The 14,771-nt window shown below is 40.7% G+C and overlaps 2 protein-coding genes across 3 annotated transcripts in view; both read left to right on the forward strand.

Moving 5' to 3' along the window:
* The first annotated feature begins 2,672 nt into the window (after window positions 1-2,672).
* On the forward strand, window positions 2,673-12,466 carry sncga (synuclein, gamma a). 2 transcript variants are annotated; one of them, XM_047602496.1, is made up of 8 exons: window positions 2,673-2,938; window positions 6,728-6,769; window positions 6,882-7,009; window positions 7,994-8,023; window positions 8,463-8,504; window positions 10,299-11,592; window positions 12,100-12,264; window positions 12,335-12,466. In XM_047602496.1, exons 1-5 carry the CDS (start codon window positions 2,818-2,820, stop codon window positions 8,502-8,504), a joined length of 363 nt encoding a protein of 120 aa, XP_047458452.1. In that variant the 5' UTR covers window positions 2,673-2,817; the 3' UTR covers window positions 10,299-11,592; window positions 12,100-12,264; window positions 12,335-12,466. The 2 variants fall into 2 exon arrangements, with proteins under 2 accessions (XP_047458452.1, XP_047458453.1); XM_047602497.1 differs by lacking the exon at window positions 7,994-8,023 and having other exon boundaries at window positions 2,682-2,938.
* LOC125019004 (keratin, type I cytoskeletal 9-like) overlaps window positions 11,526-14,771 on the forward strand; it is a 7,207-nt gene continuing 3,961 nt past the window's right edge. The window contains exons 1-3 of the mRNA XM_047603502.1: window positions 11,526-11,592; window positions 14,359-14,409; window positions 14,499-14,668. Of these exons, the coding sequence (XP_047459458.1) occupies window positions 11,526-11,592; window positions 14,359-14,409; window positions 14,499-14,668 (288 nt within the window). The remainder of the gene's footprint in view (window positions 11,593-14,358; window positions 14,410-14,498; window positions 14,669-14,771) is intronic.

The following is a 14,771-nucleotide window of genomic DNA, read 5'->3' on the forward strand; positions in this document are numbered from 1 at the left end:
AGATGATCTGTTCAGAAAAAAGACGTGGAAAAATAAAAGCTGCATCTGCCTTTAAAGGCTCAACCTGCCTCATATAAAGTTCTGTAACGAGTAGAAAAACACACACTTTAGTAGAGGAAAAATATTCTTATCTACAAACAGGGCGCCGTGCTTTGGAAACCAATAATCATTTTTTTACTCCCCTGAGCTGGTTCAGAACAATACAATGGAGTAAGACACATTAAACCACTGCTGAGTAGTACTGCAGTACTGTTGTATAAACCTTAAGTTGTATTAGTTTAGTTACAGTAGATCAGTGGATCCCTTAACAACAATAGTGGTTTAGAAATAAGAGCACTCTCTCCTCCTCAGCTAAAAGTGGAGGTTGTTGCAACAACACTCATGTGACTGTGTCATTAACAGAAACATGTTGGACACTGACTCACTCTTTACTGCAGCTTTCAATCAGCTCTGAGATTCCTCACAGAGGTGATCAGGAACGAGGAGTCCAGCCCTGAGACCAACATCTGACTCCTCCACTGTCCTGTAGTCATCAACACTCTTCTGGTTATTATCATTAAAATAATGAGCCCTAAAATATGATCAAATAATCACTGGACGACCCTCAAATAACTGCTTTGTGCTATTTTCTACATCACCTTCATGTAAATGTTCCTCTCACATTTATTCCATTAAGAGACATATGGCACCAACACTAGAGAGAACAGGAAGCTAAATGCAGGAATCCATTTGTTGCCATTGTTGAAAGTGGAGAAGGTGTAGAATCAAAAATTCACTTGACTGGCAAAAAAGACACAGCGCCACCTAGAGTTTGGGCGAGATAGAAGGTACATGTTTAAATGGCTCACACCAGTGTAAGCTAGGTGTGAAATGTTACGGTGTATATATGTCCTGCAGTAGGTTAACAATAACTGGTTCAGATTTATGCTAATGCTAATGGGTTTACGTTAACATTTGTGGACGTACACTAATCTCAGCTGGCCTTAGTAGGATTTTCTGGTTACCTAGGCAACTGTCAGCTACAAAGACATGGACGCCCAGAGAATCACTGCACATGTCAGGACCCCTCAGACTGATCTAATGACCCTGGAACGGGCCCCACCCTGATGTTGTAAACCACTGGTCTGAACGTTGCATCAGCACGACCAGTGACACAGATCGTATGAGAATTGAAGTAACATCACTGTATGAGTGTGCAGCGGTCTGTATCGATCACTGGGAGGACAGCTATCATCGCCACGGTAACCCTCAACAGACCATAATGCAGCAGCTGATCTGCTGCCAATCCATGCTGGAAAAAATGAAATGTGTCTTAAAATAGCACGGCGCCAGCCAGCTGTCGTCCAATCAGAGGAGAGGTGTGAGTTTTGCTGAGTCACATCCAGGTTCCTGGACGATGAGGCCTCTCTGGTTTCCTCTGTCCTTCATGAACGGGCCGGACCGGTGAAAGCAGTGAGAATCCTTTTTGGTCCAGAAGATAAGAAACCAAACATCTCCAGAATCAGAGCGCAGCAAACAGTCGCTGGTTCAGGTTAAAGGTTTCTTCTGACTCAGAGGATGAAGAAACATTTCCACAAAAATGTCTGGTGCTGTTTGCCAAGTAGAGCAGTGTCTGGACATTTTAACCCTGCTCCAGAACTTCATTTAGAACAAGTGGTTCAGGCTAACTCGTTTAGCATGGATGCTGCACCATTAAACACCATTAAAACACACTTTTCAACATGTCTACAAACATTTAAACTGCAGATCAGAGACAGTCTGAGAACCAGTAAGTTATCAGATATAAGAAGTACTGAAAAACGCTAGGCTAACGACAGCTTGTATAGTCGAATATCATTTGTCTAAATTAAGACGTGGGGTGAATTTTCAACGTGCAAAAATACAAGACAACTACAAATTTTCAGTAAAACGGCCATTCCTAGTTTCACCACCAGGGGTCACTGTTTTAGTCAGAGCTGTGACTCATGAAACAGCAGATGCAATAAATTCTTAAGAGACTTGAGAGATGTTCATGAAATGTTTAGTAAAGGGACAGTTCAGTAAATGTAAATGTACACTTTCATACTTACAGTATCTTGTTGTTATTTATAGTGTATTATTCTGCTGCTCCTCAGATCAGATTTAACTAAAATGTGTTTCCGTGTTGTTCTGGAATTATTCGAAGAATTAGATTCAACACAGTGAATGAGCAGAGATGAAGGTTTGATAAGAACCTAGCTAACCTAGCCGCTAGCATGTTAGCATGATATGATACAGCCTGAATAAATGTGATGTCTGTCCTCAGGGTTCTTAATCGATATTGTTTTGTAATTGTGTGTCAAAATGTTACATATTGTTTGTTCTGATATTGTCTGCCTGTGTCTGGTTGTTGTCTTCTGTGTGATTAGAGAAGTCTTCTGTGTTGGTGTTCTGCCTCCAGTTCAGTAAATCACGTTAATAAAACACACTTTCTATCAGAAGCTGCTCAGATTCTGACTTCCCTGAAATCTTTAGGTCGAGATAAAACTGATTCATTATTTTTCTTTCTCCACTTTTCTGTTTTCTTTCCTTCACTGATCAGCCACAGTTCCAGGTTTCTTCAACACATGACTCTCCCTCCCTCCCTCCTTTCTCCCTCCTTTCTCTCTCTCTCTCTCTCCCTCTCTCTCTCTCTCACGTGCCCTCTCTCCACCCTTCTCTCTATCCGTCGCTCTCTCTTCCATTAGTAGGAAGAACAGATCGCTGGCAGATGAGAAGAGACGACTGAGGCAGACGGAGCAGCAGCAGAAGAAGAGACAGAACAGAAAGAAAAGACCAGAAGAAGAGAGGAGAAGCATCATGGACGCTCTGAAGAAGGGATTCTCCATGGCCAAGGACGGAGTGGTGGCGGCCGCCGAGAAGACGAAGGTCGGCGTCGGGGAGGCCGCTGCCAAAACCAAGGAGGGGGTCATCTATGTCGGTGAGACGATGGATGGATGCAAAATAAAAAGAAACGGCATTAAGTATCTGTAAATACTGGTAAAAGTAAAAGAACGAGAGAAGAAGAGAAGAGTTGGACCAACGATGGAGAGATGAAAGGAGGGATAGAAAGGGACGGAGGGAGGAAAAGATGATGAATTTAATATGAAAACCTGAAATAATGACAGAAAAAGTGAATGTAATGAATTATGAAGGAAGAAGGGATGGAGGGATGGAAAGACGAGTGAGTGGAGGATGAGAGAAGTTCACACTGGGATGGATAAATGGAGGGATGGAGGGAGTGACAGATGGACGACAAGAAACTGAATCCTGAAATATTAAAGTCACGGATGTTAAATCTGACCACAGGGAAAAGGAGGGATGAGCGGACGGATGAGAGAAGAGATGGAGAGAAGGAAGAAATAAATGAGAAAAGGGCAAAAGAAAAAGTTGGTTGAATAGAATAAAGGGAGTGATAGAGAGATGAACAGAATAAAAGGAGTGATAGAGGGATGAATAGAGGGATGGAGGGAGTGATAGAGAGATGAACAGAGGGATGGATGGAGTGATAGAGGGATGAATAGAGGGATGGAGGGATGAACAGAGGGATGGAGGTGACAGGTGGAAGACAAAAGGATGAATCCTGAAACATTGAAAGTGGAGATGAAGATGAAAGATGAGACGGGGAAAGAAAATGCAACTCATCATGATCCATCAATTATTTGTAGGATGAAAGGATGAAAGAATAGAAAGAAGAAAGGATGAAATATTAGCCTACAAAAGCTACTGTTTACCCAACAGCCGCCCAATAAAGGAAACAGAAGCCAGCAAGCTGACATTTTCCTAAAAATGGAATCGTAGCATAAACAAGCTAACACTAGCCTAAACATGGCTAAATAAGCTAACATTGACGTAAACCAGCTAACATTTGCTTAAACTTAACCAACTAATATTCTCCTAAACATGGTAAAATCTGTCTACACTAGCTAACATTCTCCTAAGACAAGACAAGATGAATTTATTTGGGACAGTGCACATTGACGAACAACAGTATGAGAGAATACAGCTGTAAATATGTTGGATTATAGCAGACAGTTCATTTGTTGGCAGTCCCTGATTAATAAATAAAATACAGATAACCACAGCGCTACACAGTCAGGCTAACGTTCACCTGAACAAAGTAACATTCGCCAACACAAACTTGTTTTTATTTTTTTATTTTTTGGTTAGTTAATGCAATGGTCTCAAGCTGGGTCCCTGAGCCATAGTTTGAGGGTTCACAAAATATTTTGTGATAAATTTGTAACAAGTTACGTCCTTAAAAAAGTCGTAATTACACGTTGGGATCGCTGCACCAATAAAACAAACATATCAAACCAATTATTTCCTCCTTCATCAGCGTTGGGTCAATAAAAAACCTGATATGATTGTGACACCGTGTAAATCTGTCACTTTACTCATGAGGCACTTGTCGCACGGCTTCAAACAAATAATTCCTGGCATCTGAAATCATAAATGGTAGTAAACATATGTTTAATTCCCTTGTACGGGGTCCCGAGCTCCAAACAGTTTGAGAACCCCTGGGTCAATGCACTGGTTTTATATAGTGCTTCTCCATTAGATGCCCAAAGCTCTTACCATTGATGCATTATTCATTCGCTCGCACAGTCACACCCCGGTGGTGGTGAACTAACAGCTCATGGCTGCCCTGGGGCAGACTGGTGGAAACATGGCTGCTAATCCACAGCTAAATATTTCTTGTACAAATAAATATATATTAACTGTCATATAGTTTTCTCCTGTCTTACCTTATTGTATTTTGCACTGTTGTGTCATGCCGCTGTAGCACCTTCCCGACTGGGATGCATAAAGTCCGATCTTAGCTTAACAAGCTAACATTTGCTTAAACATAACATTTTTAAATGAACCAAAATTCACCTAAACAAGCTAAGCTAAATGAAACATTGGCTAAACATTTATCCAAACTAGCTAACAATCGCCTAATCGAGCTAACATTAGCTTAAATGTAAGAAGCTAGCATTCGTCTAAACAACTGCACATTCACCTTTATGAGAGAAGGATCCATATTTTAGCTTCAGGTAACTTCTCAAAGCATTCTCAGATGTATAATGTGACAATATGTTGACAAGTGCCTGAATCTGTTCTAATTGTCTAAATACAAACTGTCTTTTTTCCCCCAATGAGCAATGACAACAAGCTAACACTTGTTTAGTTTAGTTAAATGTTTAGTTTCTTATCACAAATGAGAATCTTCTGAACAAAAAGGATTTCCATTCCTGTTGGTTTTGATCCATCCTGCTTCATAGTTTATAAGAGCTGTGGTTGATTTAACCTGTAGTTATGATCTTATTGTTGTTATTTTTAAATTCTGGTTCTGGTGCATGTGTCCTGTATTGTTGGCTCTAGTTGGACTTTTTAAAATTATCTTATTTGGAGGAAAATGATCGTACATACCCAGCTTGCTTAGACTATATAGTATGTATATGTATAGTTAGCATAGTTTTACCTTTAAATAAACTAACAGCAGAAGATCAAGATCAATATGTCTTTAGAAAAGTCAAAAGTCTTCAGATAAATGTGAAAATGAAAAGAATGAAAGCAGATAAAGTGTTTACCACCAAACAGTGACTTTGGGAATTTACCAAAGAGGAAAACATATTAGTGTTTATTGTTGGAAAGAAAGAGAAAGTCCATTAGAGGGAGATTTAATATTCCTCCTCCTTCCTGTATCTGTAGCCGATGGTCGTCAGTGAATCAGTCGCTGTTCGCTCAGACAAAGAGTCGGTTCAGGTCGGTTCAGCCCGACGCCCACAGACAGAATAGTTCCTCTCACGTGAATAATTCATGAAGAGCTCGGTTGAATCCAGGTCAAACTCAGAGTGAGTGTAAAAGACGGTGGTAGAAGTCACCAGTTCATTGGGAATGCTGGTCAGTGCTTTACTTTTATCTTAGAGGAAGTAGTTTGGAGAAACCTTCCATAGCTTTACTCTGCTAATATTAAACCAAACTATTATTATCCAAACACTCATGTGACATTTTCAGATTTGTTAGGACATAAAAAATATTTTTAACTAATAGGAAAAGGAAAAGGATTCAAATGAATAAATAATCAAATTAGTCAACTTCATTGTCATAGAAATGACATTCCTCAAAGGCCTACGGTGCAGCGACTACACAAAAATGAAACATAAGGTGTGCAAACGTTGAGATTCAACATATATATTTATATCTACGTATATCTAGCCTGTATATACAAAGTCAACTAGAAAGAAAACCCTACGTGGCACATGTATACATGTACATAAAGTGGCTGGTCCGATCCCTGAGCTGAATACTGCAAAAAGAGGTGGAATGAAAATCTAAAATACAGCAGGAATCTAGACGTCACACTTACAGCAGTGGATGCAGAGTCAGGAAGGTGGTGATTCACCTGGATGTTAAACTGGATTTATCTGAGGAGATGATTCATATTTTACAACCAGGAGCAGTTCAAGAGTTCAGTGAAGACAACATCTGTGAGTTATTAGAAAGTAAAGCTGAAAGCAGAACCTTCATGGAGATTCAGAGCAGGACTGGTTTCAGCCGTGTTCCCAGTGAAGTGGCCAGGGAGTGTCCATGTGTCCGCATGAATTCAGACAGAACACGTCGAGTCTTAAGTCAGAGAATTTCAGCTAAAACTAGATCAATGTTCACGTTCTCTACTGAAACCGTTAAAATAAAAGCCGCCTCTCATTTGAGTATTTAACAGTTTTATTTTTGTCTTTGTCAGGAAACAAGACGATGGAGGGAGTGGCCACAGGTGTTAACACAGGTGAATAACTGGTCTCCTCACCTGATTAGTTGTTCCTTAACCAGCTCATTAACATGTTTAAATGTTTTTCCTAGTTCCTAGTTTAAAACCTTTCCTGCTTCCTGTCGTCCAGTTTCCCAGAAGACCACGGAGCAGGCCAACGTGGTGGCCGACACCGCCGTGTCCGGAGCCAATGAAGTGGCCCAAGTAGCCGTGGAGGGCGTGGAGAGCGCAGCACTCGCCAGCGGATTGGTCAGCGCGGTGAGTGATGTCACCTCCACTGTTTACTTCATGTGTTTTAAATGTTACATACAGAGAGTTTACATGTGTAGAAACACGTTTACTTGTATAATGAACTTCTTGTTTTCTTAGAAACAGAATAGAAAGGATACATGTCATACTATGATGCTTCTAGAGGCTCTGCTGACGTTCAGTAGAGTCCTGCTGTTCTTCTCTAATAAAGCTCTTTACAGACGAGACATTAGGAAGATCCATCATGTAACAGTGATCAGTTATTCATAGAGAACAAAACCATCGCACTCCCTCATCTGGTTCAGAAGAAACGGCCCAAAGAATGAGATGAGATGAGATGAGATGAGATGAGATGAGATGAGATGAGACAATCATCACTCATATTTATATACATGTGGATCGTACTGTGTAATCCTAGTTTTTATTATATATAGTGATTTGTTAATGATAAGGTATTAAGGAGTTAAGGGACAGGACTAGAGAAGGTTTTCGAGTATGTGGAGACAGTTTCTGCTTTTGATTTAATTATTTGTCTACTAATTATTATTCTACCTGTTCAAGTTCTTGGTTTCACAATAATTCTTTTACTTTGTTTTCATCACACATACGTACATGTGTGGAATAACATCAATCAGCCGGTCTAGTGTCTCTTTAAATCTTTCATTATGCTTCTGGTCCGTATTTCACATTTTACTGAAATTTGTCGTTGTATTCATAGTAAAACATGTTTTTATTGTTGGTGTAAACTGCCTCCTTTGTTTGTAACATAGCTTTTGTATTCTCATATTTTATTGTTTAGTCTGAATGTCTCTGCTGCTGTTAATGAAGACACTTTCCCCGTTGTGGGATGAGTAAAGACAGATCTCATCTCATCTCATCTTAAAGTTTAAGAGTGGGCGTGTTTTTAAAGGATAATTCTGAGCATAATTATTTGAAATTATTTAATTGACAATAATAAAGTTTTTTGTCTTTTTGGTGATTGGCTGGAGACAGGAGGAGGAGGCGGGACCAGAGGCTGTGGAGGTGCCTGATTGGTTTGGAGGGGGCGTGGCATGTGGCCGACTTAAACACTCCTTCATAACATGGAACATTTCATCCGATGTTAGAGAATGAAATGAGAATGAGCTGATGTCATAAAAATAGTTTATTGCTTCTAGTTCTGACACTAACTCGGCTGCTTCTTCATCTCATCTGACACCCAGAAACATTTCTAACATATCTGATATAAACTTAAACATTTCTCCCAAAACTAGTGAAAATTCACCTTTGTCCTTTTGTAAACAGCTGATTTCAGTGTGAACTCTGTGACTTTTCTACTTGAGTCAAACTCATCTAATGAAAGTTAATGTGCGTCAGTGAAGCAGCTGAATGAGTTTGTTTTGGGAGAAATGAAGTTTGATGGATGAGTTTGTTTGGAAAAGACGTGAAGACGTGACTTCTTCTTCTTCTTTCTCTGCCACAGACTGAGCTCCCAAAGACAGGAGGAGAACAGGAAGCACAGTAGGTAAGAAACTACAGCAAGTAAAACTACAAGTAAAACTACAGCAAGTAAAACTACAAATAAAACTACAAGTAAAACTACAGGTAAAACTACAAATAAAACTACAGCAAGTAAAACTACAGCAAGTAAAACTACAAATAAAACTACAGCAAGTAAAACTACAAGTAAAACTACAAATAAAACTACAGCAAGTAAAACTACAAGTAAAACTACAGCAAGTAAAACTACAGCAAGTAAAACTACAAGTAAAACTACAGCAAGTAAAACTACAAATAAAACTACAACAAGTAAAACTACAAATAAAAGTACGGCAAGTAAATCTACAGCAAGTAAAACTACAGCAAGTAAAACTACAAGTAAAACTACAGCAAGTAAAACTACAAATAAAACTAAAACAAGTAAAACTACAGCAAGTAAAACTACAAATAAAACTACAGCAAGTAAATCTACAGCAAGTAAAACTACAAATAAAACTACAGCAAGTAAAACTACAAATAAAACTACAGCAAATAAAACTACAGCAAGTAAAACTACAAATAAAACTACAGCAAGTAAATCTACAGCAAGTAAAACTACAAATAAAACTACAGCAAGTAAAACTACAAGTAAAACTACAGCAAGTAAAACTACAAATAAAACTACAACAAGTAAAACTACAGCAAGTAAAACTACAAATAAAACTACAGCAAGTAAAACTACAACAAGTAAAACTACAAATAAAACTACAACAAGTAAAACTACAACAAGTAAAACTACAAATAAAACTACAAATAAAACTACAGCAAGTAAAACTACAACAAGTGAAACTACAAATAAAACTACAGCAAGTAAAACAACAAGTAAAACTACAAATAAAACTACAGCAAGTAAAACTACACATAAAATTACAGCAAGTAAAACTACAACAAGTAAAACTACAAATAAAACTACAGCAAGTTAAACTACAACAAGTAAAACTACAAATAAAACTACAGCAAGTTAAACTACACATAAAATTACAGCAAGTAAAACTACAACAAGTAAAACTACAAATAAAACTACAGCAAGTAAAACTACAAATAAAACTACAACAAGTAAAACTACAACAAGTAAAACTACAAATAAAACTACAAATAAAACTACAGCAAGTAAAACTACAACAAGTAAAACTACAAATAAAACTACAGCAAGTAAAACTACAAATAAAACTACAACAAGTAAAACTACAACAAGTGGAACTACAAATAAAACTACAAATAAAACTACAGCAAGTAAAACTACAACAAGTGAAACTACAAATAAAACTACAGCAAGTAAAACAACAAGTAAAACTACAAATAAAACTACAGAAAATAAAACTACAAATAAAACTACAGGATGAAAATAACAGGAAGTAGAATGCAGTAAATACCCTGCAGGGATTACAGGAAGTAAACTGTGTTAAACTACAGTAGGTAAACACACTGAAACTAAAGTATGGGAAATAAAAATATAAATAACCAACAGGCCGCACAGAGTAAAGAAATTCCCAGGAAACGCTGATGCTGTAAAAGCTGCAGTTCCTCTTTCGTCCACTAGAGGCTCCACCATTTCTGCGTTCATGGTGAATGTTTCTAGAACTCACCTGATTACATTAGATAAAGATTTAAAGCTCTGCAGAATCAAGGGGGCGTGGCCTCTGTAATTGACAGGTGAGTGTCCTCCCAGGTAGCTAGCTGCTTGCTAACCTCTGGTCGTATAAACTACAGATCTAAATCAGCTAAACTACAACGAGCCAGTCGTGAATCTGTGATTTAAACAGTTTCTGTTTTCTCTCAGACTCTGAATGTCACTGAGGAGGAACCAGAGAAGAAGACATCTTAGCTCCGCCCACCCCGCCATGATTAATCTCATTAACCAATAGAAACCCTCAGCCGCGTCCTCCTTCCTGTTGCCACGGTTACACTGCCTACATCACCTAAGTCAGTTTTCAAACTCCGAAGCGATGAAGCTAATCTAAGAGTTTAAGCCAGCTGATTGGCCGGTGAAGCTTCAGGCCCCGCCTACCTGTCAATTACCCACCTCCGACCCCCTCCAACCCCCACCGACCTGGACCGCCCCCCTCCAACCCCCACCGACCTGGACCGACCTGGACCGACCTCAGTCGACCCTGACGCCTGAAGCCTTTAATGTTGTAAATGCATGAAGCTCTAACGAGACACTTCCTGCCTGACGCTGAGTTCTTCTTTTATAAACGACGGAAATAAAATGTATTTAAATCGAGCTGCTTCGTTCCTTCTCCTCCTTCAGGGCCTCATTTATTTATTTGTTTGAGCTTTTTCTCCCTGTTCTTAGTTGTTTTTTAAAGTCTGAGTCGGGTCGTGATGGTCTGGTTTTCTCGGGAACAGATTAGACCTGATAACTAATGACGCCCCCCGGGCCCAGACTGGGAGACACCATCAGAACCATCTGTGTTTGGGCCCCGGGGCCTCTTCTCGTTACATAACATAAACGATGGGTGTGGTCGTGACTCATGCAGAGTTTATTAACCCTCCACGGTTCCTCTGGTGGTTTATGGGACGGCAGCGTCTCCATGAACCAATCAGAGCTCTGAGCTGTGTTTCATGTAATACGTCATTTTATTCTGGTTTCACTGATAAAAGTCATTATAGGATTCAACCAACACAACAACCTGTTATTTTTAACTGTGTTCCAGCTTTGATTCCTCCAGAACTAAACCACTTAGAGAGATTCTGACTGTAGTGATAGAAACTTCAGAGTCTCGTCTTTGAAAAGAGACAAAGACCATGAATGAGCTCCAACATGTTCCTGAACAGTGTTCAGTTTAATTTAGATACGTCCTAAATAGACTGGAACGATGAGGTTAAACCAGTTTGGGGGCGGAGCCTGCAGGTGTGGCTGATCTCAGACCTGTGTGGCGGCTCGGTCTGGGGAGACGCCCTGTAGAGGATGAGCTTCACCTGAAGGGACGGCCACGCCCACTCCTATAAGAGGGCAGGTCGCCCTCGGTCCGGATCAGCACAGCGAGTCCTCACAGCAGCAGACATGGCAAACTTCTTATCCAACGCTCTGGGATCCGACGGCATCGCAAAGATGGCCGGAGAAAAAGTTGGTGAGTGAATTACTGAGATTTAATCAGCTTGTCTCCTGCAGCAGCTACGACACGACGTCCACGTCTACACGTTTAGTCTGAATATATAGAATATAGAAATACTGGTGGACAACGAGGAGACGTGGACTCTGAGGATCCTTCAATCTGTCATTTCATTCCTTTAAACCTTTGTTCAGCTGCTTCTGTTTTATTACAGGATCTTAACCAGGCTCCGTTAATCTTTTCTTTCTGTTTTAAACTAAGAGCGTGTTCGATGCAGCCGTCTGCTTCCTGTTTATTAGCTCAGCTGATCTGATGCAGCAGAGCGCTGCCCTGAGGGTGGAGGGGTTAAACCCGCCACACCTCCATCAACACTTTCTCTCCTTTGCTGCATTCTTCCTGCGGCGTCTTCTTTTAATGACCTGACCACAGGGAGGAGCAGGAGGAGCAGGAGGAGCAGGCTCTGGAATCATAAAACTCTGATTGGATTGATGCTGCATCCGTAATGAGCTGCTGGTTGTTGTGCAGGTGACCTGGTGGAGGACACGGTGAAGAAAGTGATGGGTGGAGGAGAAGGAGAGAAGAAGGAGCAGAAGGAGGGAGGAGGAGGAGCAGGAGGAGGAGGAGGTTTCGATGTGGGAGACGCTCTGTCGCTGGTCGGAGGGAAGAAAGACGAGAGCAAAGGAGACGGAGGTGAGTTTGAAGCCGTGGCTGAGATGGAAACATGCAGAGCTGAGGTCTGATTGTCTCTGTTCGTCCTCAGGAATCAACGTCAACAACGTGATCGGAGGATTTTTCAAGTAGAAACTACTGGAAGACGAACATCAGCACATCCTCAGCATGTACATTTAAAGAGGTTTAACCTGCCATAAAACATTAAATCATCTACACGTGCTCTGTGTCTCCTGCCTGGTTTCTGTTCAACACACAGCGACATGTTTCCAGCCCAGACTCATGAAACACACCTTCAGTCAGACTCCGAGCGCCAAAGCAACGTGACCGTAATTAACAACGTGTCTGTTTCCTCCAGTTTATTCAACCTCAGTCTCTGGAGCTGCTCAGTCAGAACCCGTTTTACGGGCGGGTCGTTGTGTTTAGCTTCTCTAAAGTCTCTGACGTCTGTTAGTGACGTCTCCATCTAAAGCTCCAGGACTCGTTTATTTTAAGTGATGCCTTTATTTGTTTCACGACACGTTTAATAGTTGAAAAGAAAAGAAAATACCTGAATGAACCAGGAACTGTTGAGCTTTAATGTGTTTTGATAATAAAATATAATATAATATAATACAATAATATATAATATAATAAAATAAAATAAAATATGAGATAATAAAATAAAATATATAATATAATATAATAAAATAAAATAAAATATAATATGAGATAATATAATAAAATAAAATAAAATATATAATATAAAATAAAATAAAATAAAATAAAATAAAATATATAATATAAAAATATATAATAAAATAAAATAAAATAAAATAAAATATAATGAAATAAAATATAATAATAACGCTGGTGTTCTGGCCTTAAAAATGACTCCAAACAAAGAACCCAGGAAACACATGGAACATAAATGTGTTAAACTGGTCCAGTGTCGATCGTGTTGTTGTGTCTTTGTGTCCAGTGTGTGAGTCTTTGTGTCCAGTGTGTGTGTCCTTGTGTCCAGTGTGTGAGTCTTTGTGTCCAGTGTGTGAGTCTTTGTGTCCAGTGTGTGTGTCCTTGTGTCCAGTGTGTGAGTCTGTGTGTCTTTGTGTCCAGTGTGTGAGTCTTTGTGTCCAGTGTGTGAGTCCTTGTGTCCAGTGTGTGAGTCTTTGTGTCCAGTGTGTGTGTCTTTGTGTCCAGTGTGTGAGTCTGTGTGTCTTTGTGTCCAGTGTGTGAGTCTTTGTGTCCAGTGTGTGAGTCTGTGAGTCTTTGTGTCCAGTGTGTGTGTCCTTGTGTCCAGTGTGTGAGTCTTTGTGTCCAGTGTGTGTGTCTTTGTGTCCAGTGTGTGAGTCTGTGAGTCCAGTGTGTGAGTCCTTGTGTCCTTAGTTGTGCTGTGTCCTTGTGTGTCCTAGTGGGGTGTGAGTCTGTGAGTCTTGTGTCCAGTGTGTGAGTCTGTGTGTCTTTGTGTCCAGTGTGTGAGTCTTTGTGTCCAGTGTGTGTGTCTTTGTGTCCAGTGTGTGTGTCCTTGTGTCCAGTGTGTGAGTCTGTGAGTCTTTGTGTCCAGTGTGTGAGTCCTTGTGTCCAGTGTGTGAGTCTGTGAGTCTTTGTGTCCAGTGTGTGTGTCTTTGTGTCCAGTGTGTGAGTCTTTGTGTCCAGTGTGTGTGTCTTTGTGTCCAGTGTGTGTGTCTTTGTGTCCATTGTGTGAGTCCTTGTGTCCAGTGTGTGAGTCTGTGTGTCTTTGTGTCCAGTGTGTGAGTCTTTGTGTCCAGTGTGTGAGTCCTTGTGTCCAGTGTGTGAGTCTGTGAGTCTTTGTGTCCAGTGTGTGAGTCTTTGTGTCCAGTGTGTGTGTCTTTGTGTCCAGTGTGTGTGTCTTTGTGTCCAGTGTGTGAGTCTTTGTGTCCAGTGTGTGAGTCTGTGAGTCCTTCAGACTAAATGTTCCTGTAACAGCTGATCAGGGTCTGATCTGATCCCAGAACAGAACCGGTTGAGTGGACCAACCACGTTCCACCCACGTTCCACTAAAACAACACTTTTGTGTTTCTTAGAGTGTGAGTGTTGTGGCGTCGCCTCCTGTACCTGATTTGATTTGAACGCTATGAATTGTGGGTAATTGCCTTAAGCTTGACTTCCTCTCAGCCAATGGGGGGTCGGACTGGAACCGCCACCGTCCTTCTCCTGCCTGGGCAGGTGTGTCTTTGTTGTTAAGACACGCCCACTTTGAGTTTGTTATTATTGTTTGTGGGTTATAAAACCACGCCCACTGCCCCGCCCCACAGGGTGTGTCCATACTTTCACCCTGAGTCACTCCTCACTCTCTGTGAACTGGACTAACCTGTCCTCCTGTGGCATCAACCCACGTCACCACGGCAACAGTCAAAACTCAGGGCTGCACCTGTACCGATACGAGGAGGAGGAGGAGGAGGAGCAAGAGGAGCAGGTCGTACTGGTCGGAGGAGGAGGAGGAGGAGGAGGAGGAGCAGGACACATCTGATTCCTCCTCGGCCTCAGAGACGGAGCAGACGCTGGAAACAGAAACAAGTGAAACATGG

This window comes from Mugil cephalus, chromosome 13 (genome assembly GCF_022458985.1).
Source record: "Mugil cephalus isolate CIBA_MC_2020 chromosome 13, CIBA_Mcephalus_1.1, whole genome shotgun sequence".
Taxonomy (NCBI): domain Eukaryota; kingdom Metazoa; phylum Chordata; class Actinopteri; order Mugiliformes; family Mugilidae; genus Mugil; species Mugil cephalus.

Coding starts and splice junctions, on each gene's coding strand:
- sncga (XM_047602496.1), top strand. CDS start 2,818: ATGGACGCTCTGAAGAAGGGATTCTCCATGGCCAAGGACGGAGTGGTG. Junction 6,770..6,881: donor GGCCACAGGTGTTAACACAG/GTGAATAACTGG, acceptor CCTGTCGTCCAG/TTTCCCAGAAGACCACGGAG. Junction 8,024..8,462: donor CGGGACCAGAGGCTGTGGAG/GTGCCTGATTGG, acceptor TCTCTGCCACAG/ACTGAGCTCCCAAAGACAGG.